At 48.9% G+C, this 24,661-nt stretch overlaps 1 protein-coding gene across 1 annotated transcript in view; it reads right to left on the bottom strand.

The window, feature by feature from the left end:
* LOC140191068 (rho GTPase-activating protein SYDE2-like) overlaps window positions 1-24,296 on the bottom strand; it is a 79,188-nt gene extending 54,892 nt beyond the window's left edge. Inside the window, exon 1 of the mRNA XM_072248144.1 lies at window positions 23,520-24,296. Coding sequence (XP_072104245.1) covers window positions 23,520-23,601 — 82 coding nt within the window. The 5' untranslated portion in view covers window positions 23,602-24,296. The remainder of the gene's footprint in view (window positions 1-23,519) is intronic.
* Window positions 24,297-24,661: the final 365 nt, after the last annotated feature.

Here is a 24,661-nt window from a genome sequence, read left to right as displayed (position 1 = left end):
ACATTGACATGTACAGTTGGCAAAATAGTCATACTTTATTGATCCCAGGGCAAATTGGTTTTCATTACAGTTGCACCATAAATAATTAATAGTAATAAAACCATAAATAGTTAAATAGTAATATGTAAATTATGCCAGGAAATAAGTCCAGGACCAGCCTATTGGCTCAGGGTGTCTGACCCTCCAAGGAAGGAGTTGTAAAGTTCGATGGCCACAGGCAGGAATGTTGTGGGCCGAAGGACCCATATGTTCTTTAATTTCATACACCACTTCTCGTGGCACCCATGCATCTTTTTTCCCCCATTATTCTGTCTTTAATGACAACTGCTCCTCCACGACTTGGATCGACACGTTGACATTGTGGGGAGGCTTGTGTGCCTCAACGACTCACGGCCACGCCAGACAAAGATCGACCCAACCCCAGCTCCGGAACAGACAGATTCACGTCTGCCCCTCCCAGGCCACACTTCGATTAGAGGTGTGAATGCCATATGAAACAACCACAATGGCGACTGCTGAGTAATCAAAATCGTGGATCACTCTCAGCCTCTCCAGCCAGGGGAACCCTGTGATACAGCAGCCTGCGAGCAAACACCCATCCAAGCTTACAACTGTATTTAGCGCAACACTCAACTTGCATTCACATATATTATCCAAAAAAAAAGTTACTTTGTTTATACATGAATCCATCCCACCAGCTTCCTACAAAAAAGTAGTAGATACGATCCAGTCCATCATGGGTAAAGCCCTCCCCACCATTGGGCAGGAAGCACCATCTATCAGCAAGACCTCCACCGCCCAGTCCATGTTATATTCTCAGGAAGGAGGTACAGGAGTGTCTGGACCCACATCACCAGCTTCAGGAAAAGTTATTACCCTTCAACCATTAGCCTCCTGAACTAGAGAGGATAACCTCACTTGCCCCATCACTGAACTGAACCAACGGATTCACTTTCAGGGACTCTTGTCTATTTATTTATTTATTATTATTACTTTTTTCCCCTGTTTCCTTTGTGTTTGCAGTGTTCGTTGTTTTGTTTTGCACATTGGTTGCTGTCTGTCCTGCTGGGTGTGGTCTTTCATCGATTCTATTATGTTTCTTTTATTTACTGTGATTGCTCACAAAAAAAATGAGCCGCCAGATTGCACATGGTGACATGTACTTTGATAATAAATTTACTTTGAACTTCTCCACATGAAAGGCCAGAGCTTTGTGTGACCTTGCACAGCAGCTGCCCCTCTCAACGCCTTCGGACCGGGGCGATCGCCCACCCTGCCAGGGCTGCTGCTCAGGTTACGTTCACACATTATATCAGCTACCGCCAACCCAATCTCCAGACCACAGCTGGATGTCGGTAGGTCACGGCTGGACACCAGCAGGTCGCACACACCTCGCTGCTGGAACACCTTTGGGCTCAATGGGACAGACGTTCAGCTGCTGGAAGCATCACATTCCCACACCACTGGCACTTTGTTTCCCAGCCGCAACACGAGCAGGCTATTCAACTCCGGGGTGCATCTTAGTGCTGCTTCTCTGATAGGTTATGTGATCCCCGGTGGGTTACAAGTTATCTGAGTGTCAGGCTGGAGCCTTGGCCAAATTCCACTGCCCCACTATCTCCACAGGCTGAACCTGTGTGGACAGGACCAAACCTGTGGTGTGCTGGGCTTTGTAATTCAGCCAATTCCTCACAGGGCCATTGGCGAACCTTATAAGTACTCCCTTAACTAGTGCACAGGAGTTCATATACCATAGTGTTAATGGAAAACACAGCAGTGGCAATTAATGTGATCCAGATCACAGGCTGGAAGGAATTAAATGATTCCTTTCATCTGAAAACGAGAGTGGAAACTGGCTTGATTGCTGAGTCCAGCCGAGGGAGTCAACTTCTGCACAAGACCTGTGTGCTAGAGGTCCCCTGCTCTGAGACCGAGGGGCGGGTGAGGCCACAGGGGGCTCATTTTCATACCAGTACAGGGCAGGCTGACAGCTAACACTGTGGCTGGTGGCCAGTCATTTAGCTTCCTATCCCAATTTCCACTCTAACACGTCGGTCCACCGGGCTCCTCCTTTTCCGCAGTGAGGCCACTCTCAGGGTAGAGGAGCAACACTCTGTTCCGTCAAGGTCACCCCCAACCTGATGGCATGAATGTGAATTTCTCCTCCCGGTACTTTTTTCCCCCCGCTCTTCCTTACCCCTTCTTCTGTTCCCCACTCTGGTCTCCTACCTCTTCTCACTTGCCTATCCCCTCCCCTGGTGTCCCTCCTTCCTCCCTTTCTCCTGTGGTCCACTCTCCTTCCCTATCAAACTCCCTCCTCTCCAGCCCTTTACCTTTCCCACCAACCTGGCTTCACCCGTCACCTTCTAGCTAGCCTTCCTTCCCTTCTCCCACTGTTTTATTCTGGCACCTTCCCCCTTCCTTTCCAGTCCTGATGCAACATTGGCTGCTCCCTGACCTGCCGAGATCCTCCAGCATTTTGTGTGTGCCACACTGTGAAAGCTGCCAGTCCAGGTCTGCCAGCGATCTATAGCGTCCAGCTCCATCTGAGGGCAGGGCAGCTACACACATACCCAGCCCAGTGTGGACGCAGATACCTGGACAGTTCTTAGCAAAGCCACAGTTGTCTTCATCAGCGAGCTTCCCCAGCTCTTCCTGCTCCCAGCCCATATCATAAACTACCTCCTGCACTTTGGGGCTCCACGAACAAACTGCTCAGCTTCCGGCATTCCAGGGAGGAGGGAACGGAGCCTCCTCCATCGGGACACCAGTAACAAACAGAAGCCAGCGGGTAAACCAGTGCCTGTCCCGGCCAGAACAGAGGAATCACTCCTTGTCAAATGACATGAACACTCCAGCATGTCCCAGAGTAGGAAGTCGTGAGTCCCACTGTTTTGGAAACCCTCACTTTAACATACCTTGGTTGCAACTGTTGCCTCCACCTATAACCTCCCAACCTCAGTCACTATTTCCCCTCTCTCCTCGTTATGTGGTCCTCATCTGCATCCCCCTCTCCTTCCAGCTCTAGACCCACCCCTCTCACCTGTTTATACTGGCTACCTACCCTCTACTCTCAACCCAGTTGAAGGGTCTTCAGCCCAAATGGTGACTGTCAATTTCCCTGCGTAGACAATGTTTGCCTCGCTGACCTCCTCCAGCTCCTTCGGTGTCTCAAGACACGAGCGAGCACCAGACCAACAGGCCTGGGCTTTGTTTGACCCACGATCGTAAGGAACTGCAGAGAGTTGAGGACACAGTTCTGCACATTCTGGAAACCAGCCTCCTTCCTATGGAGTCTGTCTACACTTCTCACAGCCTCAGTAACGCAGCTAGCATAATCAAAAACCTCACCCAGCCCAGACATCCCCTCTCCTCCCCTCTCCCACTGGCCTGAAACCATGCACAAGGCTCAAGGACAACCTTCTACTCCGCTGTTGTAAGACTATTACATGGTCCTGCAGTACGATTACAATCTACCTGATTACGATCACAGTTTTATTGTTAACGTGCCTCATTCTGTAGCTGTTACACTTTATTCTGCATTCTTTTATTTTTTTTTTAAAACCTCGTTCCACCTCAATGTGCCGTAATGATCACATCTGGAGACAAGATTTTCATTGTGTCTCGGTACATGTGACAGTAATAATTCAATCCCTATACCAACTCACATACTCTAAAATATGGAAGTAGAGCTGGAAGCCTGGGCACTGCGGCTTTCTCCAGAGACAGATTGACTCCAGAGCATCTGACACCAAAGGACAATTCCTTCAGGCTCTGTGATAGAGGGTGAACTGTTCACAGGCCACTTTGCACTGGAGCGTGGTAGAAGGTTCTGTGGCAGCTGGGCGAAGCCGTTGGGAGACCCATAGGCTCTGCCCCCTGGGGGGGGGGGCAATGGTCTGAAGGAGTGAGTGGCTCGTGAGGTCTGACATGTACACTGAGCATTGCTGTGCCCCAAAGGTGAAGATCATCGCTGGATGCTCCTTCTACATTTTCAGTGGGGATGAGCCAAGGATTCACACAGAAAGCCCAAAATGTTACACCTTTCCCCAAGAGGATTTGATAATTGTGATAATCCCCACTCATTCTATGCACATTGTGATAATCCCCACTCATTCAGGAGAAAGGCACTGTGAGAATCCCCACTCATTCAGCAAAAAGACACTCTGAGAATTGCGACTCATTCAGGAGAAAGACATTGTGAGAATCTCCACCCAGTTATGTGAAAGAAACTGTGAGAACCCCCACTCATTCAGGAGAAAGACACTGTGAGAATCGCTACCCATTTGGGTGAAAGACACTGCGAGAACATAAGAACATAGGAAATAGGAGCAGGAATAGGCCAATTGACCCACCCAGCCTGCTCTGCCATTTAATAAGATTATGGCTGATCTGGCCATGGACTCATCTCCACCTACCTGCCTTTTCCCCATAACCCTTAATACCCATACTACGCAAAAATCTATCCAACCTTGTCTTAAATATATTTACTGAGGTAGCCTCCATTGCTTCATTAGGCAGAGAATTCCAAAGATTCACCATCCTCTGGGAAAAGCAGTTCCTCCTTATCTCTGTCCTAAATCTACTCCCCTGAATCTTCAGGCTATGTCAGGCTATGTTCAGTCTCACTTAACCGTGGAAACAACTTTCCTGCCTCCATCTTATCTATCCCTTTCATAATTTTATATGTTTCTATAAGGTCTCCACTCATTCTTCTGAATTCCAGCGAGTACAGTCACAGGCGACTCAATCTCTCCTCATAGTCTAACCCCCTCATCTCTGGAATTAACCTGATTAATCTCCTCTGTACTGCCTCCAAAGCCAGTATGTCCTTCCTCAAGTAAGTAGACCAGAACCGCACGCAGTACTCCAGATGCGACCTCACCAGTACCCTGTACAGTTCCAGCATAACCTCCCTGCTCCTAAATTCAATCCCTCTAGCAATGAAGGACAACATCCCATTTGCCTTCTTGATAGCCTGCTGCACCTGCAAATCAACCTTTTGCAATTCATACGCAAGCTCTCCCAAGTCCCTCTGCGTAGCAGCATGCTGCAATTTTTCACCAGTTAACTAATAATCTGCTCTTCCATTTTTCCTTCCAAAGTGGATGACCTCTCATTTACCAACATTGTACTCCATCTGCCAGACCCTTGCCCACTCACTTAACCCATCTATATTTCTCTGCAGACTCTCCGTATCCTCTGCACAATTTGCTTTTCCACTCAATTTAGTGTCAGCAGCAATCTTAGATACACTACACCGTCTCCTCTTCCAGATTGTTAATGTACATCATGAACAGTTGCGAGCCCAGCACTGACCACTGCGACACACCGCTCACCACTTATTGCCAACCAGAGTAACACCCGTGTATCCCAACCCTTTGCTCTCTATCAGTTAACCAATTCTCTTCCATGCTAATACATCACACCCAACTCTACGCATCCTTACAGTATGGATAAGTCTTTTATATGGGACCTTATTGAATCCTTTCTGTAAAATCCAAGTAAATAACATCTATCTGTTCCCCTCGAACCACTCATTCTGGAAAAAAGACACTCTGAGAATCGCCACTCATTAAGGAGAAAGACTTTGAAAATCCCCACTCCTTCAGAGGAAAGACACTGCGAGAATCCCCTCTCACTCAGGAAAAAGTCACTGTGAGAATCCCCACTCAGTCAGGTGAAAGAGTCTGTGAGAATCCCCAGTCATTCTGGAGAAAAACACTGTGAAAGACCCCACACAATCAGGGGATAGGCACTGTGAGAATCCCCATTCAGTCACTGGGAGACTCCCTACACATTCAGGTGAAAGGCACTGTGAGAATCCCCACTCCTTTCAGTGAAAGACACTCAGAAGCCTCTCTCAATTAGATGAAAGACACTGAGAAACTCCACAGAGAGGTGAAAGACATTTTGATAATCCCCATTCATTCAGGTGAAAGACTCTGTGGGACTCCACACTCAGGTGAAAGAGACTGTGAGAATCCACACCCATTTAGCTGAAAGGGTGAGAATCCCCACTCATTCTGGATAAAGACACTCTGAGAGTCCCCACTTATTTAGGAGAAAGACACTCAGAATCCGCACATACTTAGGTGAAAGACACTGTGAGAATCCCCACCCATTTGGGTAGAAGACACTGAGAATTCCCGCACATTCAGGGAAAGACACTGTGAAAAACCCCACTCATTCAGGTGAAAGACACTCCGAGCATTCCCACTAATTCAGGTGAAAGGCACCATGAGGTTTCCCACTCATTCGAGAGAAAGATATTGTGAGAATCCCCACTGATTTAGGTTAAAGGCATTGTGAGAATCTCCACTCATTCAGGTGAAAGGCACTGCGAGGAATCCTACTGATTCTCATTCTATTTGGGCCAGCAAGATGCCAACACTCAGATCCACCACAAATCCGATTCCTGTGCAGATCCCTGTCAAATCCCGAGGCTTTTCTCAGTCTTTCATTCATCTCCAATAACTTCCTCACCAATTATCAATGCAACAACAAGGCAGCGGTCAATCGTGTTTGCAGTCTTTAAACCGGTGCAGCCTTAGAAGAACTTTGCTTGCCCCAGCAGACCAGGAAGCACCATCCCTGAATAAGGGGTGGAATAGTTAGGACCGAGATGTGGAGAAATTCAAGGGGTGGTGAATAGTGGGAATTCTCTGCATCAATGGCTCAGTCATTGTGTTCATTAAAAGCAAACCTAGTGATGTCTGGGCATTAAGGGAATCATGGGACACATGCTGGAGAATGGCTGAGGTGGAAGGGCAGCCATGAGCTTGATAAATGCCAAAGCACATCTCAGGGGCCAGGTTGCTGACTCCTGCTCCTAATTCTAATGTTCCTGTGCAGATAAGGTACGTGTTATGAAACCTAGCAGAGGATGGAGTTGCATCGAGTTGCCTTCAGTCAGGAAGTCCCATTGTACAATTACAAGAGTCAAGGACAAATACAAGTTTCCTTTTTGTTTCAACTCCACCAAAATGAAATCAACGTCCATCAAGAGCAATTTTCTACCATTGGTAGATGACAGGTCTCCCAACTGACCACTGAGATAGGCCCCACATTTACTAGACCTTGGTGTAGGATTCTTAACACCCTCAGCCTCTCCCAGATTAATCAATTGTCCCCCTCCCTTTTTCCCTGCCCTCCACAAAATGGTGTCTCAAGACAAAAACCTTTGTTGGGAAGCTTTCCTTTTATTTGTTAAGACACATAATATAATAGCAGAGAGACTCTGGTAGATTTGTACACAGGACTAGACAGACCATAGGCTTGGCACTTCAGAAAGTGCTAATCACCAATTATAGGAAGTACTTGATCAGACCAGAGAGAGTATAGATAAGATTCACTGGAGTGACCAGACAGGGTACAGATAAGATTCACTGGAGTATTGTCAGGAGAGAAAGGTCAGGCTGGGCAAGTTACCTTATGGAGTCTGAGGGAGGTTTAATTGTATTACAGTAAAATGACGAAGATCCTACATAAAACAGAAAACACCAATTTTCCTTAGCAGAATTGGTTAAAAACCAGGGGTGGGGGGTGCAAAGATCTCAAGTAATTGGTGGAAGCATTATGAGAGGAAATACTTTCTCACCCAGAGAGTGGTGGAGTCTGGAACTCACGACCTGGGAGTGTGGGAGAGCCAGAAGCCTCAACATACATAAACAGTGCCTGGACTGTGACCTTCAGGGCTAATACACCAATACAGAGAGGTGACTATAGGCCAGTGGCTATTTTTCAATGAATGGAGACACAATGGAGCAAATGGAGTGTCATTTTAACCCAGTGCGTGCTCTCCATCTGTTCTGGGATACAGTCTGTACTTTTTACTACACCACTTTTGCCTCAGGTTTCATCTGCTCCAATATTGTCTCTACTCAATGTACAGCCCCAGGAAATTCCAGCACCTTCAGACCTGGGAGCATATCCCAATCCAGTCCCACACCACAGAGACTTGAGGGCCTATCCCAATCCAATATCAGCACCCTGAGACACGAGGATATATCTCAATTCCATGCCAGCACATCCAGGCCTGGGGACACATCCCAATCCAATCCCCTTCTCGATTTGGTAAGGAAATTAACTTCTGACCATGGGCTGGAATTTGAACCACTGTGAAGAAAGATCAGAGATCTGGGACGAATGGAAGTTATTTCAAGGGTAGCATAGCAACAATGGGCTGAACAGCCTCCTTCCCCTCTTCCACTGACTTTGCAGTGATCTCTTTCAAACCGAGTGGGGCTCTGTATCAGCTTTTAAAATGGTCATGGTTAACTTAACTCGTTAAACCTCGAGCTGGTCTGATACCTGGTGCAAAATACTGCACTCAAGCCACAGAGCAACTAGTACCCTTGGTAAAAGACATGAAGTACTGTAGCCGAACTAATGAGAAGCTTCATGTTGTTAATTACTCTATTACAGGATACAGAAAAAGTTCTGGGCACCGCCCAATATTTCAACATTTATAGTAAACTTTTAAAGAAAGAACTAGAGCAATAAAAAATAAATCTTAAATGATCCCTAATGGATTCAAATCTGAATGAATCAGAATATTTGAAATGAAAGATATGGCCAATAAACTGGATTTTTTAAAATATTAATTTCGTGAACATTTTCACTTGCAACAGTAGTAATTACTATTAAGATTTATAATAATTCTGTAAATTTTCATGCTGTAACGACCTTACTGCCACCAACTGGAACTGTCAATATAGCATGACATGTTTACATAGGAAACTTCTATCATAATTGTATACAGGATTGATGACGACAGAAGGGGGAGTTGCACTACAAACCCTGGTCCAACACTCGCCACCTTTTAACCCCATTGAAAGTGAACTGCTGGCTGGAGTTAATTTCCACATAGCTTAGCCGTAAGTCATGTGACTTTAAGTAAATTTAAATTATGGCTTAAGCTAAGGTTTCTTAAGTTTGTCATTGCCAGAAGGCCGGGGTGGGGGAGAGGGGGAAAGATAGTGGGGACAAGGTCCTACTACCTAGTAAATGCTCCCAGTAGCATGAGTCCCAAATAGCCCCTGACATCCAAGTCCAGGTCCTGGCCTTCATGTATAGCTTAGCTATTAGGCTTGGCAGAACTGTTTCTTCTGACAGGAAAAGGGGCAAAGGCAGGTTACTGGCACCTTAAACAGTCACTCTGGGCAGATTTGGCTTGTCAGCCGTGGTTGGCAGCTCAGCTAGGAGAAGGAAAACTCTCATCCACTGCCTTGCGGCTATACCCACTCAGGGGAGAGGTTTCAGGAGTAAAACCTGAGGAAAAATCCAGAGGTGGATTCCCTGAGGCAATCCCTACATTGAGTTAAATGCTGACTGGTAACTCCTGCGATGTCGCTGGTGCCAAACTGTATTGGTCTCCGCTGTTCCTTTAGATTCATCAGCTGCATGGGGAGGGGAAGCCTGCTGCATGGGAGCACTTTCCTCTCCGTATCATATTGCCTCGGCTTGCATACAGGCTCGTATATTGACTATGTAGACAGCTCAGACGCAACGTCCATAGTTGACCCCGAGCAGTGGAGGGCCTCAATTTAAACTAAGCATGTTTATTTCCAGCAGACCAAACTAAGAAACTTGTTTCAAACTTTGGTTAAAAACCAATGCAATGTTCTGGCCTCTCAGCTATACAAAGGAATAAAAGGTGTTTTCAGGCAACACACATCAAAGTTGCTGGTGAACGCAGCAGGCCAGGCAACATCTCTAGGAAGAGGTACAGTCGACGTTTCAGGCCGAGACCCTGCGTCAGGACTAACTGAAGGAAGAGTGAGTAAGAGATTTGAAAGTGGGAGGGGGAGGGGGAGATCCAAAATGATAGGAGAAGACAGGAGGGGGAGGGATGGAGCCAAGAGCTGGACAGGTAAAAGGGATACGAGAGGATCATGGGACAGGAGGTCCGGGAAGAAAGACGGGGGGGGGGGACCCAGAGGATGGGCAAGGGGTATATTCAGAGGGACAGAGGGAGAAAAAGGAGAGTGAGAGAAAGAATGTGTGTATAAAAATAAGTAACAGATGAGGTACGAGGGGGAGGTGGGGCATTAGCGGAAGTTAGAGAAGTCGATGTTCATGCCATCAGGTTGGAGGCTACCCAGACGGAATATAAGGTGTTGTTCCTCCAACCTGAGTGTGGCTTCATCTCTACAGTAGAGGAGGCTGTGGATAGACATGTCAGAATGGGAATGGGATGTGGAATTAACATGTGTGGCCACTGGGAGATCTTGCTTTCTCTGGCGGACAGAGCGTAGGTGTTCAGCAAAGCGGTCTCCCAGTTTGCGTCGGGTCTCGCCAATATATAAAAGGCCACATCGGGAGCACCGGACGCAGTATATCACCCCAGCCGACTCACAGGTGAAGTGTCACCTCACCTGGAAGGACTGTCTGGGGTCCTGAATGGTGGTAAGGGAGGAAGTGTAAGGGCATGTGTAGCACTTGTTCCGCTTACACGGATAAGTGCCAGGAGAGAGACCAGTGGGGAGGGATGGGGGGGACGAATGGACAAGGGAGTCGCGTAGGGAGCGATCCCTGCGGAAAGCAGAGAGAGGGGGGGAGGGAAAGATGTGCTTAGTGGTGGGATCCCGTTGGAGGTGGCAGAAGTTACGGAGAATAATACGTTGGACCCGGAGGCTGGTGGGGTGGTAGGTGAGGACCAGGGGAACCCTATTCCTAGTGGGGTGGCGGGAGGATGGAGTGAGAGCAGATGTACATGAAATGGGGGAGATGCATTTAAGAGCAGAGTTGATAGTGGAGGAAGGGAAGCCCCTTTCTTTAAAAAAGGAGGGCATCTCCCTTGCCCTAGAATGAAAAGCCTCATCCTGAGAGCAGATGCGGCAGAGACGGAGGAATTGCGAGAAGGGGATGACGTTTTTGCAAGAGACAGGGTGAGAAGAGGAATTTTTCAGAGTTTTCAAGGCTCTAAAGGGCGACACCAGAATTGAAAGAAATGTTTAGAAGGATGGCTAGATTGCATGGGGTCTAGGGGCAGGTAAACAATTGGATTCAGAAGTGACCCAGTGTTAGGAAGCAGGTTGTTTCTTGGACTGGAGATCTGTGTCTGGTGATGTACTGCAGAAGATGATGCTGGGACCTTTGTTGTTTGAAATTTATTCACCTGAATGTATAAGACATGGTAAGTATATTTGCAGATGACGTTAAAACAGGTGGTGATGTGGATAGTGTGGAAGGCTGTGATAAATTACAGTGGGATCTGATCAACTAGATCGGTGGGCTGAGGTTGGGAAATGGCTCTCAATCCAGATCAACGTGACACGTCGTATTCTGGGAGATCAAACCAGGGTCGGACTAGTACAGAGAACGGTAGAACAGAGCGACCTAGCAGTGCACGTGCATACTTCACTGAAAGTGGTGTCACAGGTAGATAGGGAGGTGAAGAGGTGCTTCCAGGCTCGTTCTCATCTGTTAGGGCACTGAGTCTGGGAATTTGGAAGTTATGTTGCAGCCATAAAAGATAGTGAGGCTGCACTTGGAGCATTGTGCACAGGTTTTGGCCACCCTATTGTAGGAAAGGTGTTACTGAATTGCAGAGAAGATTTGGCAGGACGTTGCCTGGACTTAGGGGCCTGAGTTACAAAGAGAGATTGTGGACATTGGGACTTCATTCCCTGCAGTCTAACAGCCTCAGGGACGACCATGGAGGTATACAAGATCATGAGGGGCACAGACAGATGAAGGCATGTGGTCTTTTTTTACAGCATGAGGCTAAATTAAACAAGAGGGTATGGATTAAGATCAGAGGGAAGAGATCTAAAAGGGACGTCAGGAGCAGTTTCTTCATGCAAAGGGTGGTGGGATGAGGGGTCAGAAATAGTGGCAGAGGCAGACACATCAGCAACATTTAAAAGCCATTGAGAGAAGTACATGGATAGGAGAGCTTTCACCAAACGCAGGCAGATGGGTAACACAATCAGCATCGACAAGTTGGCCTGAGGAGCCTGTTACTGAGCCATACGTGTCTACGAATCTAAATCGGGATTGGCTCTTTTTTCCAGGAAGAGGATGGCTGAGTAAGTGGTGAAGAGATAGAGCAGTGAAAATGTTTGGTTGGCTACCAGTCACATTCTCTGCAGTAATTATGGAAGTGGCAGAGGGCAGCGATTGACATAGCAGAAATGTTTTGTTTTATTATTTATTTACATCTCTGGATGTTGTCATGGGAAGAACATACAAACTCCTTATAGGCAGCAGCAGGACTGGTACTGTAACCCGGGTCACTGGTACTGTAACCCGAGTCACTGGCACTGTAACCCGGGTCACGGGTACTGTAACCCAGGTCACTGGTACTGTAATCCAGTCACTGGTACTGTAATCCGGGTCACTGGTACTGTAACCCGGGTCACTGGTACTGTAACCCGGGTCACTGGTACTGTAACCCGGGTCAAGGGTACTGTAACCCGAGTCACTGGTACTGTAATCCGAGTCACTGGTACTGTAACCCAGTCACTGGTACTGTAACCCGAGTCACTGGCACTGTAACCCGGGTCACGGGTACTGTAACCCGGGTCACTGGTACTGTAATCCGAGTCACTGGTACTGTAACCCAGTCACTGGCACTGTAACCCGAGTCACTGGCACTGTAACCCAGTCACTGGTACTGTAACCCGGTCACTGGTACTGTAACCCGAGTCACTGGCACTGTAACCCGAGTCACTGGCACTGTAACCCGGGTCACTGGCACTGTAACCCGGGTCACTGGTACTGTAACCCGGTCACTGGTACTGTAATCCAGGTCACTGGTACTGTAACCCGGGTCACGGGTACTGTAACCCAGTCACTGGTACTGTAACCCAGGTCACTGGTACTGTAACCCGGTCACTGGTACTGTAACCCGGGTCACTGGCACTGTAACCCGGGTCACTGGTACTGTAACCCAGGTCACTGGTACTGTAACCCGGTCACTGGTACTGTAACCCAGGTCACTGGTACTGTAACCCGGTCACTGGTACTGTAACCCAGGTCACTGGTACTGTAACCCGGGTCACGGGTACTGTAACCCAGTCACTGGTACTGTAACCCGGTCACTGGTACTGTAACCCAGTCACTGGTACTGTAACCCAGGTCACTGGTACTGTAACCCGGGTCACGGGTACTGTAACCCAGTCACTGGTACTGTAACCCGAGTCACTGGTACTGTAACCCAGTCACTGGTACTGTAACCCAGTCACTGGTACTGTAACCCGGGTCACGGGTACTGTAACCCAGTCACTGGTACTGTAACCCGGTCACTGGTACTGTAACCCAGTCACTGGTACTGTAATCCAGGTCACTGGTACTGTAACCCGAGTCACTGGTACTGTAACCCGGGTCACTGGCACTGTAACCCGGGTCACGGGTACTGTAACCCAGGTCACTGGTACTGTAACCCGGTCACTGGTACTGTAACCCAGTCACTGGCACTGTAACCCAGGTCACTGGTACTGTAACCCAGTCACTGGTACTGTAACCCGAGTCACTGGCACTGTAACCCGGGTCACTGGTACTGTAACCCAGTCACTGGTACTGTAACCCGGGTCACTGGTACTGTAACCCAGTCACTGGTACTGTAACCCAGTCACTGGCACTGTAACCCGGGTCACTGGTACTGTAACCCGGGTCACTGGTACTGTAACCCGGTCACTGGTACTGTAACCCAGGTCACTGGTACTGTAACCCGAGTCACTGGCACTGTAACCCGGGTCACTGGTACTGTAACCCAGTCACTGGTACTGTAACCCGGTCACTGGCACTGTAACCCGGGTCACTGGTACTGTAACCCGGGTCACGGGTACTGTAACCCAGTCACTGGTACTGTAACCCGGGTCACTGGTACTGTAACCCAGTCACTGGTACTGTAACCCGGGTCACTGGTACTGTAACCCGGGTCACTGGCACTGTAACCCGGGTCACTGGCACTGTAACCCGAGTCACTGGCACTGTAACCCGGGTCACTGGCACTGTAACCCGGGTCACTGGCACTGTAACCCGGGTCACTGGTACTGTAACCCGAGTCACTGGCACTGTAACCCGGGTCACTGGCACTGTAACCCGGGTCACTGGCACTGTAACCCGGGTCACTGGTACTGTAACCCGAGTCACTGGCACTGTAACCCGGGTCACTGGCACTGTAACCCGGGTCACTGGTACTGTAACCCGGTCACTGGTACTGTAACCCGGGTCACTGGCACTGTAACCCGGGTCACTGGCACTGTAACCCGGGTCACTGGTACTGTAACCCAGTCACTGGTACTGTAACCCGGGTCACTGGTACTGTAACCCGGGTCACTGGTACTGTAACCCAGTCACTGGTACTGTAACCCAAGTCACTGGCACTGTAACCCGGGTCACGGGTACTGTAACCCGGGTCACGGGTACTGTAACCCGGGTCACTGGCACTGTAACCCGGGTCACTGGTACTGTAACCCGGGTCACTGGTACTGTAACCCGGTCACTGGTACTGTAATCCGGGTCACTGGTACTGTAACCCGGGTCACTGGTACTGTAACCCAGTCACTGGTACTGTAACCCAAGTCACTGGTACTGTAACCCGGGTCACGGGTACTGTAACCCAGGTCACTGGTACTGTAACCCGAGTCACTGGCACTGTAACCCGGGTCACTGGTACTGTAACCCAGTCACTGGTACTGTAATCCAGGTCACTGGTACTGTAACCCGAGTCACTGGTACTGTAACCCGAGTCACTGGCACTGTAACCCGGGTCACTGGTACTGTAACCCGGTCACTGGTACTGTAATCCAGGTCACTGGTACTGTAACCCGGGTCACTGGTACTGTAACCCAGTCACTGGTACTGTAACCCAAGTCACTGGCACTGTAACCCGGGTCACGGGTACTGTAACCCAGGTCACTGGTACTGTAACCCGAGTCACTGGCACTGTAACCCGGGTCACTGGTACTGTAACCCGGGTCACTGGTACTGTAACCCGGTCACTGGTACTGTAATCCAGGTCACTGGTACTGTAACCCGGGTCACTGGTACTGTAACCCAGTCACTGGTACTGTAACCCAAGTCACTGGTACTGTAACCCGGGTCACGGGTACTGTAACCCAGGTCACTGGTACTGTAACCCGAGTCACTGGCACTGTAACCCGGGTCACTGGTACTGTAACCCAGTCACTGGTACTGTAATCCAGGTCACTGGTACTGTAACCCGAGTCACTGGTACTGTAACCCGAGTCACTGGCACTGTAACCCGGGTCACTGGTACTGTAACCCGGTCACTGGTACTGTAATCCAGGTCACTGGTACTGTAACCCGGGTCACTGGTACTGTAACCCAGTCACTGGTACTGTAACCCAAGTCACTGGCACTGTAACCCGGGTCACTGGTACTGTAACCCAGTCACTGGTACTGTAACCCGGGTCACTGGTACTGTAATCCAGTCACTGGCACTGTAACCTGGGTCACTGGTCCTGTAACCCAGTCACTGGTACTGTAACCCAGTCACTGGTACTGTAACCCGGTCACTGGTACTGTAACCCAGGTCACTGGTACTGTAAAGTGTTGTGCTAACCACTACGCTACCATGCCATGCCATATTCATAGTCATACTTTATTGATCCCGAGGGAAATTGGTTTTCGTTACAGTTGAACCATAAATAATTAACCATGAGGTGAAGGAGTGTCGAGCTAGCACTTATACTCATTGGCATCTAATAGGGACCTTGGGAAAGGGATGAGAATGTGGGACTCCTCCTCTTATCTGTATCTGAAAGCTAGAGAAGGATGTGGTGGTGGTGTTAGCTGGCTGGACGATGTCAGCACTCGCAGTTTGGTTTAGTTGTCAGTTCTTGCATTGCAGCTCTAATGTAATCAATATAACCAAATCATTCTCTGTACCTGCCACAGTACCCATATCATAGCCCCGCACACTGGGGTAGGCTCATGTTATCTCCCTGTACAACTGCACACTAAGCCCCACGATCGCAAACATACATAGAGCCTGAGTATGAGATGGTGCACGCTGTAAACGGTTGGCGCTGGGTGAGACCATCACACCTCATTACAGGGTCAAAAGCTGAGTGTTACTGGTCTACTGCTTCCACGTACACAATAACTTAAGACCATGAGATATAGGAGCAGAAGTAGGCCATTTGGCCCATCGAGTCTGCTCCACCATTCAATCGCGGGATGATCCAATTCTTCCAGTCATCCCCACCTCCCAGCCTTCTCCCCATACCCTTTGATGCCCTGGCTAACTGATGCTGAGGACGTTCTATGAGTCTGTGGTGGCCAGTGCGATCATGTTTGCTGTTGTGTGCTGGGGCAGCAGGCTGAGGGTAGCAGACACCAACAGAATCAACAAACTCATTCGTAAGGCCAGCGATGTTGTGGGGATGGAACTGGACTCTCTGATGGTGGTGTCTGAAAAGAGGATGCTGTCCAAGTTGCATGCCATCTTGGACAATGTCTCCCATCCACTACATAATGTACTGGTTGGGCACAGGAGTACATTCAGCCAGAGACTCATTCCACCGAGGTGCAACACTGAGCATCATAGGAAGTCATTCCTGCCTGTGGCCATCAAACTTTACAACTCCTCCCTTGGACGGTCAGACACCCTGAGCCAATAGGCTGGTCCTGGACTTATTTCCTGGCATAATTTAAATATTACTATTTAACTATTTATGGTTTTATTACTATTTAATTATTTATGGTGCAACTGTAACGAAAACCAATTTCCCCCGGGATCAATAAAGTATGACTATGACTAACCAAGAACCTATCTCTCTCTTCCTTAAGTACACCCAATGACTTGGCCTCCACAGCCCCTTGTGGCAACAAATTCCAAGGATATACCAATCTCTGACTAAAGTAATTTCCCCACAATGGACCCCAGGGAACAGGTCACAAAGGCAGTGCCACCAATGAATGGGGCTTCAACCCCCCCCCCTCACGCATAACCAGCTGTACCCATTGTGGACACATGTTAATCAGCCTCAGTGTTGTTAGTACCTCTGGACCAACAAGCTACAAAAGAGAACACTGCACACCAGAAACACACTCAGGTGTAGCATGTAATAACACAGGAGCACCAAGATATAGGTGGCCTCAGCCGAAGGAGTAGAGTTGACAGAACATCTCATAATCAGGAGGGAGCCGTCCAGGCAGATCGGTTTCGAGTCATAGGGTTGGAAAGTGTAAGGATGAAAACTAAAAAATACGGCTTAGTAGACAGCATACAAATACGGTGCCTACAAAAAGTATTTAACCTCCCTTCGCCCCTTGGAAGTTTTCATGTTTTATTGTTTTACTAAATTGAATCACAATGGATTTTGGCTCTTTTTGACACTGATCAACAGTAAAAGACTCTTTAATGTCAAAGTGAAAACAGATCTCTACAAAGTGATCTAAATTAATTAGAAATATAAAACACAAGATAATTGATTGCATAAGTATTTGCCCCCTTTCATATGACACACCAAATCATCACTGGTTTTAGATGTCACATAGTTAATTAAATGGAGATCACCATGTACAGTCAAGGTGTTTCAACTGATTGTAGTTAAAATATACCTGCATCTGGAAGCTCCAACTGCTGGTGAGTTAGTATTCTGGCAAAAACTACACCATGAAGACAAAAGAACATTCCAAGCATCTCTGCAAGAAGGTTATTGAAAAGCCGGGAGATGAATACAAGAAAATTTCCAAGTTACTGAATATCCTTTGGAGTACAGTTAAGTCAACCACGAAATGGAAAGAATATGGCACAGCTGCAAATCTGCCTGGAGCAACGTCCTCAAAAACTGAGTGACCACGCAAGAAGGGGACCAGTGAGTAAGGTCACAAAGAGACCTATGACAGCTCTGGAGGAGTTACAAGCTTCAGTGGCTGAGATGGGAGAGGCTGCACATTCAACAACTGTTGTCCAGGTGCTTCACCCATGCAGCTTAATGGGAGAGTGGCAAAGAGAAAGAAACTGTTGAAAAAAACTCACATGAATTCTCAGCTAGAGTTTGCCAGAAGGCACGTGGGAGACTCTGAAGTCAGTTGGAAGAAGGATCTATGGTCTGATGAAACCAAAAATGAGTTTTTTGGCCATCAGGCTAAATGCGATGTTCGGTGTAAGCCAAACACCACACATCATCAAAAACACAATATCCCCATCGTGAAGCATGGTGGTGGCTGCATCATGCTGTGGGGATGCTTCACTGCAGCAGGCCCTGGAACGCTTGTGAAGGTAGAGGGTAAAATGAATGCAGCAGAATATAGGGAAACCCTGGAGGAAAATCTGATGCAGTCTGCACGAGAACTGCGACTTGGGAGATTTGTTTTCCAGCAAGACAATGACCCCAAGCATACACAGGAATGGCTTAAAAAGAACAAAGTTAATGTCCTAAAGTGGCCAAGCCAGATTCCAGACCTCAATCCTACTGTGAATTTGTGGCTGGACTGAAAAGGTCTGTTTACTCATGATCCCCGTGCAACCTGACAGAGCTTGAGCAGTTTTGTAAAGAATAATAGGGAAAAATGCAGTGTCCAGTTGTGCAAAGCTGATAGAGACCTATCTGCACAGGTTCAAGGCTGTATTTACTGCAAAAGGTGCATCTACTAAACACAGACTTGAAGTGGGTGAATACTTATGCAATCAATTATTTTGAGTCTTATATATTTGTAATTAATTTAGATCACTTTGTAGAGATCTGTTTTCACTTCGACACAAAAGAGCCTTTTTCAGTTGATCAGTGTCAAAAAAATGTCAAATTAAATCAATGTTGTAAAACAATAAAACATGAAAACTTCCAAGGGGGGAGTGAATACTTTTTATCGACACTGTACATGCCAACTGGTAAACTGAGACTTCGGGCATTGGCAGCCCAGATTGATTCACTACATATTTGTAAATCATCTCCGATCGCAAATAACATGAATATTACACAACTCAACATGTTCTTTCCAGATAGAGTCCATGTTTGAAAAATGCCTTGCCCTTCCCTGCAGTCTTTGTGACAGCTAACATAAGCCTGTCGGCTGATATCCACTTTTGTGTGTGGACACCAACACAGAACTTGTACAGACCATGATGGTCCTGGTATGTTAGTTCAGACTGGGGCGTTCCTAGCGTGCTCTCCTTTCCCTGGTTCCCCCATTGTACGCCCAGGCCCAATCTCACTTCCCACTACTGCCCAGCAAGTCAACAAGCTTCATTTAACAGACGATCAGTTGGCGTTGGAGCCCATAAATAAAAGGTAATAAAGAAAATATTTCATGTTCAGTTCTAGTAACCCCTTTATAGGAAGGATTGGAGACTATGGAGATGTTTACCAGGTGGCTGCCTTGAATAGAGAGTATGTGCTATAAGGTTGGACGAACTTGAGTTATTTTCTCTAGAGGGTCAGAGGCTGAAGGGAGACCTGATACACATTTTTAAAATTATGAGAGGTATAGATAAGGTAGAGAGATCTTTACCTCAGGGCAGAAATGTCAAACATCAGGAGACATGCTTTTAAGGTTGGGGGGAGTTCAAAATTATGTGAAAGACAAGTTTCTATTTTGCAGAAAGTGGTAAGGGTCTGGAATGGGTGATCAGGAATAGGAGCAGAAGGCAGTATGATGATGTTTAAGAGGCTTTTGGATGAACACGTATGAAAGGAATGGAGGGATATGGGTGGAATGTAAGAGGGGTATAAATTGGCGTCAAGATGGGCACTACATCGTGGGCTAACTGGCCTGTCCGGTGCTGTACTGTTCTGCATTCTAAAATCCTTCTGATATTTTTTCCAGTATGCCACTCGCTGCAGGAATCTTTAATTCCTGTATGTTTGACAATTTAAGGACGGTCTGAATTAATTCTGTGGTGCTGCACACAGTGACACCAGTCGCTGCAGACTCAAAACTATTCTTGAATATCTGAGGTGGCAAACAGGATGAGGCCTTCAAGGGGACGTTATTACGCCAAAAAATCCACCAGTTTGACGGCGAATCAAATACTATTTCTGCTTAAGTAAAATCAGATGACACACCAATCATCCCTGCTTTATCCTTTTACTTATTTTACTGTCAACGGTGCGGTGTTGCAGACGGGATCTGGAACGCATTCCTGAGCTCCCCACACTCACTGACTTGCTTCATTTCATCAAAATGAATTATCAACAGTCGCCACTTTAAGTATGTAAACACTGTTTCCACTGGAGCAGCAGCAAGTTATTCCCCAGTACCTTTTTAAAAAGTTTCATTCTGATGGGATTTATCCGCCTCCTCCCTTCCCCCAGCCTGAGAGAAATAAGGAAATATGCTATTTTGGAAACCTTCTCACTCGTCGACACTCCTTTCAAAATCTGTCCCATCCAGTTCCCCCCCCCCCACCTTCTCACTGAACACCCTTAAATGCTCTTGCTGTCATGTAATGTGTCCGGTTCTTTTGGATGGTGGTGTGGAGGCAGGGGAATGTTTTTAAGTCACAAACCCCTGGGATATGAAGCTCAAGTTTAGTCTACAAGTGGCTTTAGACCATAAGGAGGGTTGTTGTCAGCCTGAATGCTCCCAGATGGCTCCTCCTTACACTATGATGTATTTGTGATGATTGCAGAATTCCAGGCTTCTAGGGTTGACACCAGCTGTCACTCAACATCATCCCACAACTCAAAGGTGCCTTCGTCCTCTTGTCCCTGCTCACATATGTTGACCACCTGAATGCTTGGTTAGTTCCCCCCCTCATTAGCCTCTCGCTGTTGTAGCACCGCCGTTCCACAGTAGACACAGGGTGCTTGGCTTCTCTAAATGGCACAAGTGCTCAGCACGGTCTTAACTTTTGGACCAGAGAAGAGGAGAGGACTGGGTCACTGCCCTTGCCAGCACCAAGGACTTGCCACTATGCAAAAGCGCATCACTGGAGATGTAAATTAGCTATCTCAGCCCCACGCTGTGCGGAGAAGAAAGTGGATGCTGAAGTCCCAAAGCTGCTCCAAAAAAAATCACCCACCCACTCTCCCTCCATACTTTAAATGGCATCACACTTCTTCAGTCTTCAGTTTTTGAGGCAAATGATGCCAAGGGTCTGATTGGAAAAGCAGTATGCCCAGCTGCTGCTCATCTGTCCTTCAGTGTCAGGCCTCGCCACTGGCCCAGCTGAACTGACTGCCCACCTCAACACTGAGGAAGGGGGTTTACTTCCAGTCTGTTCTCCACAACCTATCAGCCGAGTTGAAGTGGAGAGGTGTTCAGTCCCGTAAGGTTTTGGACGAGGTGGTCCATTGCAGCTGTAGTCTGTGACAGAACGAGCTGCACCCACCTGGATGGGCCCAGCTTAATGCCACTCTGCTTGTTCAATATCCCCAATACAGACTGTCCCTGATCTCAGCTGTGTTGTACCACTTGCTTTCTTGTGGCTTCTGCTGCAGCTGTGATGAACCACTTAGTCCAAAACCCTCCAGGACTGAACACTTCTCCACTGCAACTCAGTTCACATCTCCACGCACTCCTAAGTATCACTGGCCCGGCACTTAAGACCACGAATTCCACACAGACCCAACTCCACTCCCCAAAATCCCTCTCTCATCCCACCTCTCTTGCCAACCCACTCATCTCCTTCCCCTTGCTGACTCTCAGACCCTTGCCCACACCCATCCTCTCCCATTCCCACTGATGTCTTTTCGTGACCCTCACCGGTTTCCCCGTTATCTGCCGCTCCACTCCAATCTGCTCCCTTCTATGCCCATCCGCTCCCTCGCTCCCTCCCACCTGTGCACTCCGCCATTCTCCACGGCTTCTCCCCACTTTGCTTTAGCCTCACTCATCTCCTTCCAACCACACTCTGCCCTCCCTTCCCATAGTCCAGATACTTAACCCCTCCCCAATTCACCCCTCTCCCTCCCCCCTTCCATCCTGCCCTCCCCCACCTGTCCCAGTATCCTTTGCCCATTCTCCTGGACACCCGTCTCCCGTTTCTGCCCTACAAACTTCCTACACTCTCCCATCCATTGTCTCACCTCCACCCTTTACCCCATTCTCCCCTGATCTACCATTCTGTTCCTCCTCACCCCTCCATCCCCTTCCTTCTTGCCCAAATCTAGCCCTCTTTCCTCAAGCTGGGGTGGCCCTTGCCCTCTCCCTCTCCCTCCTATCCACTTCTCCTTCCCCCCATCCACCTCTCCTTCCCTCCTATCCTACCCACCTCTCCTTCCCCCCATCCATCTCTCCGTCCCTCCTATCCACCTCTCCTTCTCTCACCCTTTTTTCTTCCACTCTCCCTCATTTCCTCTCCCCATTAACACTCCAGGTCCCCCCTACCTCCTCCTCCTCCTGCCCTCTTCTGCCCCACCAACCTGACTTCCTCTCTACCACTCCCTTTCCCTCTCTCACTCCTCTTCCGCCCTCCAGTTCCTTCTCCTATGATGCGCTCCTACACCTCCGCTGTCACATCCTCCTGTCATTCTCCTCAACCCCACCTGTTCCACCCTTCTTACCAGCTCCTCTCCTCCTCTCTCAAACACCCCCACCCTCCTTCCCTGTCTCCTCCTACAACCCTACCTTCCTCCCTTCTCGCCTGTCTCCCCACCCCCTCCTTTATCACTTTCTCCACACCCTCTACCCCATCTGATCTTGATCCCCTCTGCTTTCCATCCATTTCCCCACCGAACCACCCTTCCTCGCACTGCTCCTCGCACATTCTTCATCCTCCCCTCCCTGCCTCCTCACCCCTATCCTCCTCATCACCTCCTCCCTCACCCATCCCACTCCTCCAATTTGCTCCCCATCCTGATCTCTCCCACTTTCTCCCCGGCTCTTCTCTTTGGTTACTCTCATCCCTTTCTCCTCTCTCCTCTACCCCTTGTCCCACCATTCCATCTTGCCTCACCCCTCACCTAACTTCCCCTACCATTCTCTTGCTCGACTCCTCTTCATCGAACCCAAAACCTCTTCATTCCACTCCCACCTGCCCCTATACACCTTGTCCTACCCCCACTCCCCCCACACCCTCTGCCCCAACCACCTTTCCTCTCATTCCCCTCCCTCTCCTATTCCCTTTCCCCCTCCCTCTTTATTTCCATCCTATATTCTCTGCTCTACTTTCCCCTCTCTACTTTCTTTCCTCACCCACACCCTCCTCTCTTCCCTCTTCCCCCAAACACCACTCCCTCCTCTCTTCTCCTTCCCGATTTGTCCCTCCCTCTTTCTTTTCTCCCTTCTCTCCTTCCCCTGCTCCTTCTTTCTCCTTCCCCTCTCTCCATCTTCCCCCTACCCTCTCCTTCCTCATTTCCATACCCCATTCGTTACTCTCTCCTTCCCTTCTCTACCTTCTCTCTCCCTTCACCGCACTCTCGTCTTCCCTCCCATCCTCCTTTCGCTCAATCCCTTCTCTCCTCTTCCTTCTCTCCCACCCTTCCTCTCCTCTCTCTTCTCCCTCCGCTCTTTTCTACTACTCCCAATTCTCACCCCCTCCACCTCCCCTCCCCTCCCCTCCCCTCCTCACTCTTCTACCTTCCCCCCTCCCCTCTCCCTCCAATCCCTCCTTCCCTCCCTCCCTCCCTCCCTCCCTCCCTCCCTCCCTGTACCTTCACTCCGTGCTCCCTTCAGACTTTTCCTTCTTCGGGCTCGAAGTTTGGCGAAAGTTTTGCGGAATAGCGGTTCTGCCATGTCGAATGCAGGACACCGCCTGCGGCTAGCGGGATGTCTCGTCGCTGCGCTCTTGCTGCCGCCCCGCTAGTCCCGATGCCGGTCCCGGTGTGCCCGCCGCCTCTTGGGCCCCCCTGTCACGGAGCTCCGCTGCAATCCGCTCGCTCCTTCAGCGCCAGCACATTCCTGGCCTCCCCAGGGAGTGTCTCCAAACTCCGTACGCCGGTCCCGTCAGCCACCCCCTCCCCGCAGCGCCTCTCCTCCGGCTCCGGGCTCCAGACCTTCCCGGGAGCATCTGACCCACCTCTTCCCCGATCAGGGCGGGCTGTCCCGGAACCCAGTGGCGGTGGAGTGGAAGCCTTCCTCCCCTGCGGTGCCGGGGATTCAGGGACGGTTCCTGCTTGCCTTCCCCGCCGCTGGGAAGTGTAGTTTGCAGGGATTTGATCTCCAAACTCTGGGAATGGGAAATGGGAAGCAGGGATAGGAATGTAGGGAGGTTAGGGAATTGAAGACCCGGTGAGCGTGCCAGAGAAAGTCTGGGAAAGGAAGTGGGGTCAGGGATTAGGAGCGAGGGGTGGGAAGCAGGAACCGAGTCTGGGAAAACTGCTGGAAACATTCAGCGGGTTAGGCAGCCTCTGGAGAGAGAGAAACGGGGTTCGCGTAATCGGATCGGAGATTCTTCGCCAGAAAGGCGAGATCGAACGTACTGGAGTAGAAAAAGGGAATGAGCTGGGCAGATGGAGACCCAGGAAGTTTCAAGTTCATTGTTGTCATAGACACACATGCCATAAACATTAGTTTTTGTTTTCTGCAGCAGACAGGCACAGGATAAGATGAGGGCAGACATGAGTCAAAATAAATTTGAATTAATATAACTTCCTCGTAACTTACGAAATAAACATTAGAATCCAAGGGACACATGCGAGATTGAGAAACTAAAACAATAAACATATTCCAGGAAAAGAGTGGGGAAAAGCTTTAGGATCCAGAAGGGAAATCTGTGCATGGGACCAAGGGGGGGGGGGGGTGGGTGAAGGCTGCGGATTCTATCTTGGTGCAGCGGAGGGTATTGCAGAGGCAG

Source organism: Mobula birostris, chromosome 32 (assembly GCF_030028105.1).
Source record: "Mobula birostris isolate sMobBir1 chromosome 32, sMobBir1.hap1, whole genome shotgun sequence".
In the NCBI taxonomy this organism is placed as follows: domain Eukaryota; kingdom Metazoa; phylum Chordata; class Chondrichthyes; order Myliobatiformes; family Myliobatidae; genus Mobula; species Mobula birostris.
Note: the sequence above shows the minus strand (reverse complement) of the source record. Positions and strands in the feature narration are given on the sequence as shown.